The 18414-nt window shown below is 32.3% G+C and overlaps 3 protein-coding genes across 3 annotated transcripts; 1 reads left to right on the top strand and 2 right to left on the bottom strand.

The window, feature by feature from the left end:
- The first annotated feature begins 4893 nt into the window (after positions 1–4893).
- Positions 4894–8256, top strand: LOC140989449 (protein TRANSPORT INHIBITOR RESPONSE 1-like). Its single transcript, XM_073458650.1, has 3 exons — positions 4894–5441; positions 6423–6915; positions 7192–8256. Exons 1-3 carry the CDS (start codon positions 4987–4989, stop codon positions 7978–7980), a joined length of 1737 nt encoding a protein of 578 aa, XP_073314751.1. The 5' UTR covers positions 4894–4986; the 3' UTR covers positions 7981–8256.
- A 2430-nt stretch (positions 8257–10686) lies between these two features.
- On the bottom strand, positions 10687–12684 carry LOC140989443 (uncharacterized). The gene is made up of 3 exons (XM_073458646.1): positions 12350–12684; positions 11390–11499; positions 10687–11149 (listed from the first exon to the last, which is right to left on the bottom strand). Exons 1-3 carry the CDS (start codon positions 12537–12539, stop codon positions 10862–10864), a joined length of 588 nt encoding a protein of 195 aa, XP_073314747.1. The 5' UTR covers positions 12540–12684; the 3' UTR covers positions 10687–10861.
- Positions 12685–15924: 3240 nt separating this feature from the next.
- On the bottom strand, positions 15925–17345 carry LOC140969394 (bidirectional sugar transporter NEC1-like). Its single transcript, XM_073430757.1, has 6 exons — positions 17215–17345; positions 17076–17112; positions 16759–16970; positions 16555–16715; positions 16333–16452; positions 15925–16233 (listed from the first exon to the last, which is right to left on the bottom strand). The coding sequence occupies exons 1-6, from the start codon at positions 17261–17263 to the stop codon at positions 15967–15969; spliced, it is 846 nt and encodes a 281-aa protein (XP_073286858.1). The 5' UTR covers positions 17264–17345; the 3' UTR covers positions 15925–15966.
- Positions 17346–18414: the final 1069 nt, after the last annotated feature.

Here is an 18414-nt window from a genome sequence, read left to right as displayed (position 1 = left end):
AGTTTACTAACATTGGGGTGTTTTCCCCCAACATTCAACATTGTTTTTTTAAGTGTGAAACATGTCATCTTAGATAAGGGATTATCCAAATTCTCAAGATCATGATATTCTCACTTTGTGTTAAAATATATTTTATTAAATGATTTCGAACAATAAGCACATAGATTTCATATTTATTTATCACATTCCCGTGGATCTTAATGAGTTAATTTATAAAATAATTATAATTGTATTCTAATATCATCAGATCACGTAGATTTCTCACATTTTAATAGAAATAGACATCATATATCGATGATCAAAATGTTAAAATTTCATCACGTCATAAAGAATAAACATTTAAGGTATAGTATATAAAAATTCATTTTTAACAAATTATACGACGAATATTTCGGGAAATTAGTATATAGATAGTTGTATCATAAAATCTAAGTGATATTTTATATTTCAGTTGACACGTTCCCATGCGCATAACCGCTCCAAATAAAGAAATAAGATCGTGTCTATTATGTATGAAATCGAACTATCTTATTTGTCCGATGATTTTATCAATAAACCTGGTCTATTCATTGTGAGATCTGTTTAATAGAGTTGAATTTAGGTTTTTTAGGTTGAAAAGTGTGAAAAGACATCGGCCCATGAATCTCTCAAGTTATGCATTTTTTTAATATAATTAATCTCTACATTTAATGTGTAAAAGAGATATATTCGAGTTATTGGAGATTGATATTAAGTTATTTGAGATATGGGATTCAATTACATTTGATTATTCCGATAAATTTAATTAGAAAATCGTCTAATTACGATATATTTCAAATATACTAGACATTGATATCATCTTGTGAAACGGTCTTACGATTTTTTATCTGTGAGACAGGTCAACGCTACTGATATTAACAATAAAAAGTAATACTCTTATCATAAAAAGTAATACTATTCATGAATGACTCAAATAAGATATCTGTCTCACAAAATACGATCCGTGAGACCGTCTCACAATAGTTTTTTTTAGTGTAATAAAAACACCATCAATTTGATTAATAAATCTTTTTTTAATATCAAATCAAGATCGGCCAATTATAGACGGTCGAGGGAGGCAAGCTTTTGAAAAGTTGGGCACTATAAATGTGAAAACTGCAGGCTTAAGTGAGAAAAATAGGGATGGTTAGGCAAAAAGCTTTCTGGTCCAAGGCCAGCAGTGAGCGGATTCAAGGCCAGGGCCCATTTCTATTTCCATTTCTACTATTGGGCCCCCACTGAATTTTGAATTTTTGACTTTATTTATCCATATTTATATCTTCCACCTTTTTTGCAGAAGCACTTCTTGGATTTATTATGTGCATGCTATAGTGAGTACTGCCCTTTTTGACTCTTGCAAACTTTTTCCTTTTTATTATTATTTTTAAATTTTTTGATTGGATGGATTGGATTTATAATGATAATTAGGCTGAAAATGAAATTGATCATATAATAGTTTTGTTCCAACTGCTTGTTGGTATGAAGATTTGCTATTCATATAACCTAAATGTCCAGGTGAACTTTTATTTAAATATAGAGGTCCTCGAGCTCGAGATTTTAATCTTTTCTTGAGAGTATCCTCATTAACTTCAACTTTACTAATTTGTAAGTCGGTTTCGTCTTACGTGATTCGAGAGTTTTTGAGAAGATGGAAAACTCATCGCATCATATGTGCGAATAGTAGATTTTTTGTAAGACGGTCTCACATATATATAAGATTCGTATCATAAAATCGATCTGTCGGACATTTTTTTTCATAAAAATTAATATTTTTTATAGATTGGGTTGGATATAAGATTCGTCACATAAAATTAATATGTTAAACGATCCCATAATATTTTTTTGTGAAACGTGAAATGTGATAATTGACATGGCATAATATATTACTAAAGAATAAAATGTATAATTAAAAGTTTGTGGTATACATGTTGTTAACAATTGACTAAAAAAATCTTAGAAAGTGTTATGACAAATTTAAAATTGCCACAAGCTATTGTTGCATAAAATACAGGTATATATGAATAGAAAAAAATTATTTGGAAAAATTATCACATTTAATTTTTCATCATAATTTACATAATTTAATTCCTCTCAAAATCCCCCAAAGCAATCAAAATTATTATTATTATTAAAAGAAGAAAGCTGTCAAAATTATTGAAGGCTAAAATTAATTGCCAAGCAGTTGTATGCTGGGATATTTGATAATATTATTTATTTAATAAACATATTCATACACATATCTACATTATTAAGTCACCGACTCTTCTACACAAGCAGTTACCATGGATGTTGTCTTCACTTAACCAAAAAAATTATAAAAATAACATTTTGTTTAAATTAAATTTCTAATTAAAAAATAAACCGCACAGTACAAAAAAAACTAGCGTAAATTATTAAAATTTAATCATCATACAATATTTATAACAAGTTCGCTGTATTATTACCAAGAAAATGAAAAGATGCATTAATAGCAACAATCGACGTAATATCATTTATTAATTTCAAGAATTTAATGTTAATGTACGTGCAATATTATTTTCTTATGTAAATCGAAAATTAATTTTTAAATATATATATATATATATATATTATAACGAGGACCCCATCATTAAGGTTGAGCAAGTTTAGTTGAAGTCCACTTTTTGAGCAGTTATTATTACGAGGTAATTAATTAACGTTAATAATTAATATAATTACATTTAACTCTTTTCAATCACGTGTTCGGGTTTTCTTTTTCCTATCAAAATTAGTGGCTAATAGCTGGGATTAACAGTTGCATAATTGGGACTATAATGTTAATTAAGTGATGATTATACATTCAGTTTAAAGTGAGCCACCGCCTTTTATTTGTCGTTTACTGAAATACCATGTACAATAAATATTAAAATAAAATAAATAAATGCACTTACTTGCATGTACAAATTAAATATATATATTTTCATAATCTCACTAAATAATTATATATCATGGTTGAAAATGATAATTATCCTAAAAATTTCCATATAATAAATGTATTAATCTTAAGGATCTCAAGAGAGATTCCCGGAGAGCCATGCATGGGCATATCAATCAATGTTCTAATATTNTATATATCGGACTTCAGAGACTCTGTTTTAATTTAAAGTATTTTGCTTAGAATATATAATTGTATCTATGAGCCAAGTGATCGATACATGGTGTTCGATACATTCTACGATTTTAAAAATTGAAATTGTACTATTATCACTAATTATAACTTTTGATAATATGACAAACATTCGATAATGTATATTTTGGCTCGAGATAAAAAATTGATGCCACCCTAACACACAAGTTAGAATTGAAAAACATATTTAAATAATATGAAAACTCTAATTTATTTTAAATTTAATATATGGCATTCTGTATGGGATTAATAATAATGTTACTAAATAGTCTCATCGGGGATTTTCAAGTATCGAAGATTAAACTTTGTAAACAAATTTCTCAATATACTTATAGTTTGACCTCAAAATACATATACCGATAGTTTGTGTGTGTGTGTGTATATATATAGACTAAATTCATAAATATTTTATAGTGTTTTGGGATATATCAAATATCTATTTATTATCACAATTAAATTAAAATTATTTCAGAATAATCATTGGGAAACACATTTATATGATTTGTAAATTTCCCAATGACCTTGTGATTGTTGATACAAAATCATGGTTAATATGTAGTACGAATATTTATATATTATCATATAGTAATATATCAATAACTTAGAGTAGTTATTTTAATAAAATTATGTATTTTATGAAACGGACTAACAGATTTATATCCGTGAGACGAGTTGATTTGAGTCATATTTTTTAGAGTAGGTCTCTTGTGAGACAGTCTCACGAATCTTTATCTGTGAGACGAGTTAACCTTACCGATATTCACAATAAAAATTAATACTCTTAACATAAAAAATAATACTTTTTTATGGATGAACTAAATAAGAGATCCATATCACAAAATACGACCCATGAGACCGTCTCACACAAGTTTTTACCTATATTTTAATATAAAAATTAACTTTTTATGAGTTGAGTTGAATCGGAAGAAATCTTAAGACGGTATTAAACGAGTTTTTTTGTTTTAATAAATAGTAAAAAATGTCTATTCTTTCATATTCCAATAAACTTATTATTCACGAGTTCTAGCTATCATTTTTAGACATATTTTTAAATTTAAAAATAATTAAAATATTTTTTTAGATATAATATAAATTATTTATTTATACCATACAAATAAAAATACGACATCAACTCATTCTTCTTAGCCACAAGTAGCAGTTTGTAATTTTGTATTGCCTGCGGGACCCTCCATTCCAACACCCTCCTTTTTAAATCGCTTCTCGACTTTCATATTTTACCAACTAAATTTGGACTNTAGGGTGGTTTTTTTAATTACAATTAAGTATCGAAATAAAAAACTTAATCAAAACTTAAAGTGTCGATGTGAAATAAATTACAAATTATAAAAAATATTAATATTTTGCATTGTATGATGTTTTCATGTAAAAAAATCATTAGAAGACATCATAATATCTGTGGGATTGAATTAGTTAATAAAAATTGAAAAAATAATATACAAATATCTGAATCTAAATCAAATTATTTCCTAAAATGAAATTAATTTTAATTAAATAAGTGGAAGTTATAATTGAAAAAAAAATTATCACTACATAAAATAAAATCCAGGTAATAACAAAATTTATGGGGGCAAAGCTCCCAGTAAATCCAACGGTTAAAAAACGATCGAGCAAACACACGTGTGAACTCCCACGCCTCAAATGAACCCTAGTTAAATGCAAACCTCACACGCAGGTTAAGTACTTTTGAACGAAAACCTAATCTTCTACAATTGGCCTCCCAATCCATTTCCACCTCACAGTATACCCTCTCTTCTCTCTCTCTAGCTTTCCAGGCACGGGAAAATTACCATTGTTCCCCTCCCATGGCGTACTCTTTCCCGGAGGAGGTCCTGGAGCTCGTCTTCTCGTTCCTGAACACCGACAGAGATCGGAACGCGGTTTCGCTGGTGTGCAAGTCTTGGTACGAGATCGAGCGGTGGTGCCGCAGCCGTATCTTCTTAGGGAATTGCTACGCCGTCTCGCCGGAGGTGGTGATCCGGAGGTTTCCGGAGGTGAAAGCTCTGGAGATGAAGGGGAAGCCGCATTTTGCGGATTTCAACCTCGTCCCGGACGGTTGGGGTGCGTATTTCTATCCGTGGGTGGCGGCGATGTCCGTGGCTTACCCGTTACTCGAGGAGATCAAGCTGAAGCGTATGGTGGTGACGGATGAGTGTTTGGAGCTGATCTCCAAATCGTTTAAGAATTTCAAAGTCTTGGTGCTCTCGTCGTGTGAGGGGTTTTCGACCGAAGGTCTCGCTTCGATTGCAGCTAGCTGCAGGTGATTATTTGGGAAATATAGTGCTATTTTTTTGTTTGTTTTGGCGTACTTTGTTTATTTTATGATGGAACAGCGAGTTATTTGTTGTTTTTGAGCTGAAATGGTGGATGAAGTTTGGAATTTTGATCTCCGTTGAACTTAAGCTTATGATTTTCTGCTGTGTCGTTGAGTTGAATCTGAGATTTGTGTACTTTTCATGGAGTTCAGAGTGCATTTTTTGCCCCTTCTTTTGCTAAGTCTGGTTGTGGACTTACTATTGATTTTACTGTTCGCTCTTCTTGATTGTAGACCGTGGTGTTGATTTTGGAATTTTTTTCCCTTTTTTATTCGGGGAATGTGTCAGAAATATCTGAATCTCTCTGTATGGTTTGTTCTCTGGCTTTACATTAGCAATTTTTTGATAGGATCCCATCTTATTCGGAGTTCTCTGCTGGAAGTCCACCACTCTGTTATAAGAAACTTTTTACACTTGTGGATCTGGCAACCATTTTTGTGTTCCATGTTTGATTTTCTACTCCGATGGATATTTTGTTGTTCTTTTCCTCTGAAATATTGTGACTTGTATTGTTCTTTGGTAGACTGTCTGTTCTTTTCATCTTTGAGCATACTGTCTTTTCCTGCAATGTTTGAGTGCTGCTGGATAAAAATTATATTTTTTTTCCACTATAGGTTTTACTCGCGATGTTGAGTTTATTCGGCTAAAACTCTGTGGTTGTATAATTATGATGATGGGGTAGAAAAAATGGGTCGGCCCTCGGATCTTAGATCCCACAGAAGAAAAGAAGAAGTAGAATACTTATTTTCTTGGTTTTTTGTTGCAGGTAATGGTGAAGGAAATACTTCTGTGAGAAATGTGATTTTTGTCGTATTTTTTCTAATTTGTCTCTTATTAATTTATATATTTCAGTTTGTTCATCGAGTCTAATAATTTATTATACTTGTGGCTTCCCTATTTTGATTCCTTGTGTTATTTCAATGCAGGAATCTCAGAGAACTTGACTTGAGGGAAAGCGAAGTAGAGGACCTGAGTTGGCTTTGGCTCAGTCAGTTTCCAAAAAACTACACCTCATTGGTGTCTCTTAACATGTCTTGCTTGCACTCTGAGGTGAATTTCTCGACCTTGGAGCGTTTGGTTGAACGGTCTCCTAATCTAAGGACACTACGGCTGAATCGTGCTGTACCCCTTGAGAAGCTTCCTAATCTACTTCGCCGTGCACCTCAGTTGGTTGAATTGGGCACTGGCATCTATTCAGCTGAAATACGCTCTGATGTCTTTTGTAACATGAGAGAAGCATTCTCTGCATGTAAGAATATTAAAGGCTTGTCTGGTTTTTGGGATGTGGCACCAGCTTATCTTCCAGCTATATATTCTACCTGCTCAGGAATAACATCTCTGAATTTAAGCTATGCAACAGTTCAAAGTTCTGATCTTCTTAAGCTTCTTAGTCATTGTCGAAATTTACAGCGTCTATGGGTATGTAATTCTACCTGCTTCATGTCGTGCTATTCTGTTCGTAAGCTTTAATTATCCGATTGTGAAATCTTAAATGATTACATTTTTAGTTGTGTTGGTAGAAAGTGAAACACAAGTGAAACTACTTCTTTAGTTGCAATAATTTGCATCAGTAACCGAATATAAATATTTCGAAGGTTACGTAATTCTCAACTGCCAGAGGCCATTAGTTTTGTACAATTTGAAATTTTATTTGCATTGCGAATATCAAATCTTGAGTGTATTTGTCATGCTCAGGTTCTGGATTACATTGAAGACAGTGGCCTTGAAGCCCTTGCTTCATCTTGCAAGGATTTGCATGAACTTCGGGTGTTCCCTTCAGACCCTTTTGGGGGAGAACCTAATGTTTCTTTGACAGAACAGGGGCTCGTCTATGTCTCAGAGGGCTGCCCAAAGCTTCAATCTGTTCTTTACTTTTGTCGCCAGATGTCTAATGCTGCATTAGTTTCTATAGCAAGAAATTGTCCCAAGATGATACGCTTCCGATTGTGCATAATTGAGCCCCGAGCTCCTGATTACTTAACCTACGAACCCCTTGATACTGGTTTTGGAGCCATCGTGGGGAGATGTAAGGAATTGCGACGCCTATCCCTGTCGGGCCTCCTTACGGATCGAGTTTTTGAATATATTGGGACCCATGCCAAGAAATTAGAGATGCTTTCTATAGCTTTTGCTGGGGATAGCGACTTGGGCCTCCATCATATACTGTCAGGGTGCGACAGCCTCCGGAAACTGGAGATTCGAGACTGTCCGTTTGGGGACAAGGCACTTTTGGCTAATGCCTCCAAGCTGGAGACAATGCGATCCCTTTGGATGTCTTCTTGCTTGGTGAGTTTTGGAGCATGCAAACTTCTCGGTCAGAAGATGCCGAAGCTCAATGTTGAAGTTATAGATGAAAGAGGTCCCCCTGATTCAAGGCCCGAAACCTGCCCTGTCGAGAAACTCTACATATACCGGACTATTACCGGACGAAGATTCGACATGCCTGGTTTTATTTGGACGATGAACGAAGATTCAGAGTCTTAATCAACGAAGCTTGTGGAAAAATGAAATTCTTGGGTACGAATGAAGCAGGTACATGCAAAATCATCTGCTATTGACTCGCATCCTCAAGTTTACTAATAAAAACTGAGAATTTTACTTAATTTGTCTCCCAACTTCATCAATGTACACTGAGGGCAGACTTGTGCAATCTTTTGGTACGCTGATTTACATTTGTTTAGAACCAAAAAATTTGTAATTTTTTTACTGGGTTTTCATTCATTTCTCTTATTAATTTCATAAGGTTTACTTTTATTTATAGATGATCTCACGGTAATTCTGTTATTTAGTGAATTCCGACATTCTTCAACTTGGAATTTCGAAGATTGAGAGAAAATGGCATCCTCTGCGGTGCCCATGTGGGACTGATACTGAAAAGAAGCGAGTTGGGTGGGTAAATGTGGACAGATTTTTTTTAAAAATCTAATTCACGCACATATTTATATATAATATAATAAAATTAATTATAATTATTTCTACAACACCACCTGAAGACCACTTTAGTCCATACCACACTACCAGCAAGTGATGGCGCACTCGAACTGGCACTTTTTTAGATTTTAAATAAGAATAAAGTCAATTTAATGAATCTATATAATAATTATATTAATAATAACCACACATTATTCAATCTATTGCATAATTTTGATCTTTTCCTCCTTTTGACAGTGAATCAGATAGGGAAAAAGTCAGATACGGACAAATTGACAGTAACATAACCCAACATAACAATACCCTACACACGTGTTATATATGTCTCTGTGTGTGTGTGTGTGTGAGATAGAGAGAGAGAGAGTGTGTGTTAAAGAAAAGGGAAATCTGACCTCTGCCTATTCGATGCAGACGTTTCGTTGGCTCGTGATTTCTTTTAACATACAACTTTAATAAATAAATCGTATGGCAGTTTTGCAGAGCCAATTCAGTTCTCTTTTTGACAAAAAAAGGACTAATCTAACGTGGATTTTGTTTATTTATTTATACTTGTAAATTTGATCAACTGAATTAGCGTTATGTAAGAAAACGAAACAGAATTTAAGAAATGGTTGGGTTTTTTTTTACATCATTTTGTTACGGTTCTATTTTAAAGGAAAATACTGCCATGGTTGTGACAGAGGGTATGAATTAGGTAGATGGGAGCAATACTAAATTCAGTTATCCTTGAAACATAAACCGAACACCCTTCTATCTAAATATTTTCCTAAGATTTTTGCTGTTTATTCATGAATAATGTTAAATGGTTTATTAAAAGGAAATCATTCTGTTTTAAAATTATAATAGCTTTCTTTATTTTGGGAAATTGGGTGAACAAGAGCGAGTTGTCTTGTCGAGAACTGGTTTTTGTAGACCATATTTCAACTATGCTGTTTTTCTTGTTCAAACTTGGAAGACTTTCTCCAACTACATTTGTTTTCATTCGAATTAGTTTATTGTAGTCTTGTTGCATAATTTTATTACAGTTCCATGTCCGAACAGCAACAAGAAATATGGAATTTTATTTCAATACTTTTCAAAGTACGATTCAACGATGACTTATCAAGTAAGTGGAGATTAATTTAGTAAACAATTGCCAAATTGCCTAAGGTTTTTGGAATTAAAAGTGTTAAATTTTTCAAAAAGATGAAGTTATTTGTCATAAAAATATTTTGGAAAATAAATCATTTACATTATTGGGTGATTTTTAAATTTAAAAATGAGGTATGACTCTCCATTCAATTCATGGAAATTTTTTGAGGAAGATTGAAAGAGGTGAGCATATATATTTGTGATATTTGGTATACAAATTAAATTTTAAATTTTTTAGATTAAGTATAAATAGTTGATTTGATATATAACCTCAGTCAAGTATTCTTTTTATTCATGCCATTCTTTTATTTTATTATTCATTTTTACAAACCAACCTTCAAACACCTAATAAAAACAAAAATAAACTAATAAACGTTGCAAATTGAGAATCTTATATGTGCATCAAATCAAACAAAAGTCGAGTCTTAATTTTGTCCTAAACGTAAGTGGAGAAAGTAAATTTGAAATTTATGGATTTTAATTATAGTTTTATTGTTCAATAAAATAATATATCAAATCTTAAATTTATACATTAATTATTTACATATTAGTTATACAAAATAAAATAGATTTCAAAGAATAATTATTGGGTGAAATTGAAATCATCATAACTAACATCAAATAATATATAAACATGTAATAGATGAATTTTGAACTTACATCTCTATCTCACTTGAAAATAAAAAATACGAAATTAATTAATATATCTTATTTTATTTTAAAATGAGATGATCGATTAATCACCTTATAAAATACATCGTAAACTCACCTACCAACTACATTTTCGAGAATATATACATAGCTTGAAGTAGTAGTTGGACTGCAGCTATATATGGTCTTTGAGTTATTAATGTCGAATCACACTTTGCACCAATTTGGGGACAATGAAATCTAAGGGCCCCAAAAGTAAGATAAACTTTTTACTTAGACAGCAAAGCCAAATCTATGTCAGGCTTTGGGGAGCGGAGCGGGAGCTTGAGGGAAAAAGCGCAAATAGAATTAAAAATGTATTCACTTCTACTATAAAGCTACAAATACAATCGACTAAAACAAGGGAAATTATTTATAGTAGTTAGGTTTGATGAATGTTATGTTATATTTCAGAAAAAAATTACATGCAAATGCTGGTTTATCAATTAGAAGCCAAATTCCCTCGTATTGAACACAACATTTCCAGTGAAGGGATTCATCATTGCAGACATAAAATATCATGTTTCAGCAATAAAACTACAACATTTTTACTGCCTAAGTGAAATTCATATAGAAAATAAATAAGAGATAAAAAGGGTTCAAAGTTCAAATACTAGCTTGTGGAACCTTGAATTGTTTCCAGAAGATGCTCGATTCGATATTTCATTACGGGTTGGCCTGACTTCGTTTTCTTATACATTTTCTCCTTTAGAGCTCTTCTTCGTGCTTCAACTTGCTGTATCTCTTGCTTCCTTACCTGAATCACTGCATCCCGCTCTGCCCTGGCTTTCTCGTCCTCCCCACGCTTCTGTTCATACAGTTGTTGAAGACTTTGTGCACAACGAGTGTTTTTCTTCTTCTGCCGGTTAACATTATCACCTTCCTTGGCTTCATTTCCTCCCTGTGAGGAAAATCATAAATATTGACGAGAGCAGATGGACTACCAATCAAATATGTTTGGGTCTGAGTAGCAAAAGCAACAACAGATATGAAGTATTCTAGTTCTCTTGCCCACTAGGATTCCGCAGTTTACATTTCGACACTGGCTTAGAAAAATTGAGGCATTCCCGATGGCTCAACCCTGGAACATAACACAGACTCCAAAAGAAAAAGGAGATGTATGAATAAACCAAATTCATACCTCAAATGGTCTTATGGTGGTGGAAGGAACATTCTCCTGCTCTAGCTGCTTTAAGGACTTCTTGAATTTTCTCAAGTGTTTAGCATTCTTATAGAATTCTCTTTGTTTTTCTGATAAAAGAAAAGACAGAAGAAGAAATTGGATAAGCAAGATATAGTGACAAGCTAATAATCAAACACAAAATTTGGAAGAGAAACAATTTGAACAATGAATTTCAAATGACACCCGTCTTAGGTGTATTTTAAATCAACCACAACTACAACTGAAAATGCTTACATCAAGTATGGTGGATTTGAAATTCATTTGAATTTTGTCCATTCAAACAAGTGGAATTTGAAATCAAAATCCGTCAATCAAAGAACAACCTCACAGAATCTTGCACGCCAAGCTTCAGCACTTCATGGAACTAATTTACTTGCACATATCTCATAACTTATTCTAAAAGATTTGACCACCACAACTGTACAACAATCTAATTGTGCCAATATACACTGTTCATGATGATTTAATAACTAGATCGTACCTAATTGTTGATGTGACATTATGGATGGAATGATCGGATGCTTCCATTAAGAGGTTTCACTCGAACTTGCTTTTAGACCTCAGCACTTAAAAAGAAAGAGTTTTCATTTGTACATACTTCAAATCGAACGTTATTCTATAACAACTTGTTTGGACTAATATGATTCACTAAACCATTCATCAACAAGAAATACCCCAGTTCCTAGACCCAGATACTCACCGAACAAATCAAGGAGAAGAATAATCGCATAAACCACTCTGCCCCAAAAAAATGAGTTCAATATGCATCAACGATAAAGATTTCAGCCACAATAAAAATTCATCAACCCGAGTGCGAGGACACACTAGCACTCCATAGTTACCATGACATTCACATAATATCACGACAGAAAATAAGAAATTAACATAGCCATAAAGGAAGAGAAAAGCGCAGCATACTGATCAAGGAAGGATTATAGCTGCCGCTTCTAGTTTTAGCATTCGCGAATGATTCCAACGACAGACCGCCCCCATTGCCACCCAATCTCTGCATATTCTTCTTCATCTTCTTGTTATTTATCGACTCATGACCGCCAAATTTCCTGCTTCTATTTTCACTGCGTTCCAAATTACCTCCACCTTTCTTCATCACGATTGCCAAACCAGAGATTAGTGCAATATGGATCCGAAACCTAATTCAGATGAGCCCAAATAGGGTTTGGCTAGCCACGATTTAGTTTCTAAATCGAGAATCCCCCCATTGTTTTCTAGGGCTCACTGACTAGGGCATACGAATAAGAACGAAGATTTCATTTTTTTCGTTATTTTGGTTTTGGGCCTCCGCAAAATAGGCCCAACTAATATTGGGCCGAAATATTTATTCGGAAGCACCTACCCATTTCATTAACGTTGCCGTGTATAAAATTCCACGGCGGGGAAAAAATTAAGTATTAGGTATAATTAAAATTTTGACCACATAGAAGGATGTTGTCAAATATTTGATCATTGGCAAAAACTTGTGTGAGATAGTCTCAAGGATCGTATTTTGTGATACGGATCTCTTATTTGGGTCATACATGAAAAAAGTATTACTTTTTATGCTAAAAGTATTAATTTTTATTGTGAATATCGTTAGGATTGATCTGTCTCACAGATAAAAATTCGTGAAATCGTCTCACAAGATACATACTCTCGATTATTTATGTTATTTCGTAGACAAAAAATACACACGCCTGATTACTGAATAAAATTCAAAGCTCAAAGTTTTCCAAAGAATGATAGTTCTGTTGCCCTCCCACTCCAATAGCGTATCGATAGTTACTATAAAATATACAAGATAGTCAAGGATTCGACTCTCCGCATATTTTGATTTGTAAGATACGAAAATCATTCTATTTGAAAGAAAGAGTACTAAAAACAAACATTTGATGATAATTAACTACCTAAAGCAGGAACCTTAGCCTTTGAATAGATTTGAGACAAAAAAGGAAAAATGATTGAAAGATGGATCTCTAATTATTGAATTCGGTTAAGTACTATTTTCACCTTTCCTCTAGGCAGGATTTTCAAGAATAAGACGTAACTCGCTCCCAATTTATGAAACTTTCCTAATCTTTCTCTAAATATTGGATATGTATTTGAGGTGTAGATACGTATGTATTGCTAGATTTTGGTGTTACACATTCATTTATATCCAAGATATTTGTCAAACGATTAGAGATCATACTAGAGGTCATAGAATTGGGAGTCATAGTTTCGATTCCTTCCGGCGATCAGATATTTACCTCACAGATAGTGAATAGTTTGGAGCTTCGTTTGCAGAAAAATGTGGTACATGTTGATTTGATTGTGAGTGAGTCACATATTTATTTTTTATTCATCAGATATATTCATTCAATTATGATCGTTTTTACATTATCTTTAAGTGGAAAATACATTTATGATCCTGCTATTCTTGAGAGAAAAAACTATTTTCCCCACCTCCTTGGGGCAATCTATAGGAAGTGGAGAAATGGCCTCCTGAAAAAAAAAAACCCAACAAATTGAATTGTTTTTCTTTACTTTAATATATCCTATAATGGTTTAATTTCCTAAATTCGAAAACTTTATTTCAATCCCTTCTTCCTATCAGCCACTATTTAGGGACATATGCTCCTAAAGTAGCGATTTCACTCTCTCCCTCAATTTCCTATATGTAAGAACATGGGAACCGCGTACGGCAGCCACTAAGTTAGATATCGATGTTTCCTTTTATGTAAAACACATATATTGTTGATCTTTCTTCCTACCTTTTTTCCCCCCTCTGTTTTTCATTATTGTTTCTTTCATCTAGGAGAAAAAACATCGTAATTGTTGAATGAGTGTAGGTATCTTGTGAGACGGTCTCACGAATCTTTATCTGTGAGACGTGTCAACCCTACCGATATTCACAATAAAAAGTAATAATTTTTCATTGATGGCCCAAATGAGATATCTGTCTCATAAAATATGACCCATGAGACAGTCTCATACAAGTTTTTGCCTTGTTGAATCATAATCAATACTATATTATTAAACTTATTATCTCATACTAACTAAATTTGGTACGTCAATATGACACCAAAGTTTTTTTTTACAGTTTTATCCTTCATAATATTTGTTAACTAACTTTGTTGGTGTGTGTTTATTAGTAGTTTTGTAAATTTTTCTATCTTTTTTCGATTTTTTATTCAGCTTATCTATAATTTATCTAAGAGTACAAACTATCTCAGTAAATCTTATCTAATTTATAAGTACCATATCATAGTAAAATAATTATATTTTCGTACACAAAAATTATCTAACACAAAAAAGTTTAATATGACACGTATGGCGTGCCATGGAACACTAGTGTTAATTAGGGCTTAATAGTGATTAGGGGGACATACCTAATTCCAAACTAATCGAGCATCACACAAATATAATTATAGCTAGTGATTTTTGGCGCCTGATGTATGCATGCATGTATATTAAATTTCAATACAAAACATGGTTATTTGAAACATTTTGTGTAAAACAAATTTTGTATAAAATATAATTATTTTGCGCTTTGATATTTTATTATTCTAAGTTTTTTTTTTCAGTTTTTATTTTGTTATATTTTTTCTACGGTTATATAAAATATATACATAATAATTAAATATTTTATTAATTTTAAATATTTGAAACTATTTTGATATATTATTAATTGAATGAGATAGGTGTTCTAGAAAATTGGTAAAAAAAAGATAAAAATATTAAATATGGTTATTTATGTAGGGGTATTTTAGGAAAAATGATAAAACACAAGAGATATATGTGATTATTAGGAGGTGCTTCTTCTTAATAATAAAATATATTAGCATATCTGTTCAAGTATTGCGTATCTGTATATTCATTTTTTATGCTAATATTTTTCGAACCGAAGGCAAAAAATTCATTTTCTTTTAATAATATGTGGTAGTAATAATTATCATTTTTTTACAACAATAATGATTAAAGTTTAGAAGTAGGATATTATATTTCGTTTAAGTACGTGTATTAATATATTATCACAAATTTTTTGTGAGACGAGTTAGTTTTGTGAGACATATATTTTATTTGGGCCATCAATGAAAAAATATTACTTTTTATGCTAAAAGTATTACTTATTATTGTAAATATGTGCATGGTTGACCTGTCTCACGGAGACCGCGTCTCACAAAAACCCTACTAATATATTAGTTTATTTTAAAGTAAGATAATTTGACATATATCTGTTTTCTAAAAAAAACAATATAATGACGATTTAGGAGCACTTGTTCTTGGAGAAATAATAAATCAAAACATAAACCAAGCTGAAATAATGAAAATTGTTCTAATAAACGTAAATACTAAATTATTATTTTTACCTGCTTTTATGAATTTGTTCGTGCATATATTTAAAACTTAAATTTATTATATATAAATTTAATCAGGTCTTAGGTATTAGAGAATTTTAAACTTGCATAATTTAAATAATAATTAACCAATCAAAATCACACTAATATAACTGTACGTAGTTATAATAATAATCTCTAGATCTTTTAAGATTCATTACATTATATTACGGCATTGGGTTCTTTAGACTGGACTACAATTATCCCAGGGACTTGTTCATAATAATCAATAACAACGATCTCGAGTTCTTGAACGTTGGATTCGGATTTCGAATCCTGTTGAAGTTGATCAAGCTCTTTAAATTCCATGGTTATGTTCAAATCTTGAAGCTTAGGCTCGTGAGGTAAAATCTGCTGTTTTGGATTCTTGTACACCATGTACAAAATCATCTGGGTGATTCCAAATGTAAACCCTAAAATGTTTGGTGCCTGTTTATGAAATCATACAAATAAAATAAAATAAATATATATAAATATGAAGTATATATGAAGGTATTTTATGTAAGGAATTTTAATTTCTCCACTTACGGCAATGTAGTAATCCTTGATTAAAAGACCATAAAAGAACCACATCACGGCACATAGCGTGAGGAAAAAAGAGAGCGAAAATGGCATGAACTCCACGCTTTTGGTTCTTATAACTTGTCTCTGCATGAAAAATATGAAACCGATCCTCAGAAACTTTTCGGGGAAAGATCGAATCGAAAAAATCGAACATTTTTAGGAGTTACTATAGATGTTTATAATTACCATGATGCCAAGAGGAGCAGCAAAAACACTAACAGAGAAGGCAGCACAGATCCAACCAACAATCGCCACTCTATGTTGCCCATGAGAAAATGTATGCGTGCATGCAATGATCAATCCAAATACCATTGTNTATATAAATGAAATAAATTTCAAGAACATTATATCAAGAACTAGGGGTGAAGGGAAATTTATTTAGATGAATTACTTTGGATTCCTTTGTTGCATATATCATGAAGATCGTGAGATACGAAAGTTCGAAAACGCATCCGACACTGTTTATGGTGATGAGAATGATCACATTTTTCTTGAGAAACGCGTAGTATAAATACAGCATGGCACTGAATAATGCCACTGCATAAGGGATTGATTGGAATCCCTCCGTCGATTTCTTCTTGTATATTCTGTAAAACGTCGAGCTGCAAATAAACATCTATGAATTAAATCTCATGTATATAGTCTCATGCCAAGAAACACGAAAACAAATGATCGAACAAGGATTATGCATGTGTTCGGGTTCTTACATCGGTGCCAAGTAAACCAAGAACGACACAACGTTGCCTCGAAAAATCGAAAAAAAAAGTTACTAAGTCAGTATAAATTTGTTTAAGACACGACATATCTTGATAAATCAACCAAAAGAAGAAAAAAAAACTTAGATACCAAGAATGCCAAAAGCGCAGGCCAGATGATCGGCAGATACAACTGCCATTCTTGGATGTGAAGTTCTTGGTTCTTGGTTCCTTAATTAATTGGTTTTTAGCTTCTGAGCAAAATGATTCATCTTGTTGAGCATTATATAGGCGTAAAATAGTGGGAATTGGTGTTTGCGCGTGTTATATTTTGGCTTTGAGCTGTCTCATTGATATTTTGTAGTTAGAAAATTAAGGGAAAATAGTTTTTTCCAATTTTTAGTTTTAGTCCATTAAATTTTTTAAATTTGATTTTGATACATTAATTTTAAAATTTTATATATTTGATTAAATTATTGACGTGACATCGATACTATATCAGAACAAGAAATTTGAAGGTTGAAGCATTTAAAACTTAGCCTCATTAATTATTGTTTTCACTTTTGAAGAGTAAAATAATGTATTTGTTATTTGAATTAGTTTCTTGGATTGAAAGAATCAATTTTGTCCAAATTTAAGAATTACATGTCTCATTTTACTTATGATACTCAAACAATATTATAAATATTTTATTAATTCTGACGTGGTAAATCCAATAGTATATTTGAAAAATTGGTTCTTTGTGGGATTGAGAATGGAGCCATTCAATTTCGTGAAGAAACAAAATTGCAGAGATAATAAGGACAAGAGGCGAATGGACGGCCAGAAATATTTGTTGAGCGGAGGATGGAGGGCTGTGATTCGGGATGTGGGACCCTGATTCCGTTACGCTTCTTTATTTTATCTTTAGAACTGACTCCGCTTTTCACACGGCTCGCCATTTGCTTTTAATATGGCCTTTTCCTTTGTTCATGCAACCAAAGCCATTAAACCCTCATTTGCTCACATTTATTTTCATATCACCTCGATAATAACTAGCGGATCGTGGAACACGCCATGTGGGTTTATTTCATCTTACCTATGGGCATTGTCGTCATGATAGGATGGATGGTCAAGATTTACCTATGCATATATAGGACTCATTTTTTTTTAAATTGTATGTGTGGCAAGATCTTACCCTTTGAAATGTAGTAAGGTTAGTGCCCACATAGATAGGATCTCATTAACCCGCGATGTGTATGTTTTATATAAATATTATAGAATGAAATAATTATCAGCAAACTGTTTTAAAAATTAATTACTTTTTTCTGAATCAAACTTGAAAGCCCATCTGTAATTGAATTTCATATAT

This window comes from Primulina huaijiensis, chromosome 1 (assembly GCF_012295235.1).
Source record: "Primulina huaijiensis isolate GDHJ02 chromosome 1, ASM1229523v2, whole genome shotgun sequence".
NCBI classification, from domain to species: domain Eukaryota; kingdom Viridiplantae; phylum Streptophyta; class Magnoliopsida; order Lamiales; family Gesneriaceae; genus Primulina; species Primulina huaijiensis.
This window is presented reverse-complemented; position numbering and strand designations above follow the sequence as displayed.

Excerpts from the sequence above, each read along its gene's own strand:
- LOC140989449 (XM_073458650.1), top strand. The coding sequence starts at position 4,987 with ATGGCGTACTCTTTCCCGGAGGAGGTCCTGGAGCTCGTCTTCTCGTTC. Across the intron at positions 5,442-6,422 it reads TCGATTGCAGCTAGCTGCAG|GAATCTCAGAGAACTTGACT; the intron begins GTGATTATTTGG and ends ATTTCAATGCAG. Across the intron at positions 6,916-7,191 it reads GAAATTTACAGCGTCTATGG|GTTCTGGATTACATTGAAGA; the intron begins GTATGTAATTCT and ends TGTCATGCTCAG.
- LOC140989443 (XM_073458646.1), bottom strand. The coding sequence starts at position 12,539 with ATGAAGAAAGGTGGAGGTAATTTGGAACGCAGTGAAAATAGAAGCAGG. Across the intron at positions 11,500-12,349 it reads CTATAATCCTTCCTTGATCA|AAAAACAAAGAGAATTCTAT; the intron begins GTATGCTGCGCT and ends TTCTTTTATCAG. Across the intron at positions 11,150-11,389 it reads CCACCATAAGACCATTTGAG|GGAGGAAATGAAGCCAAGGA; the intron begins GTATGAATTTGG and ends TTTTCCTCACAG.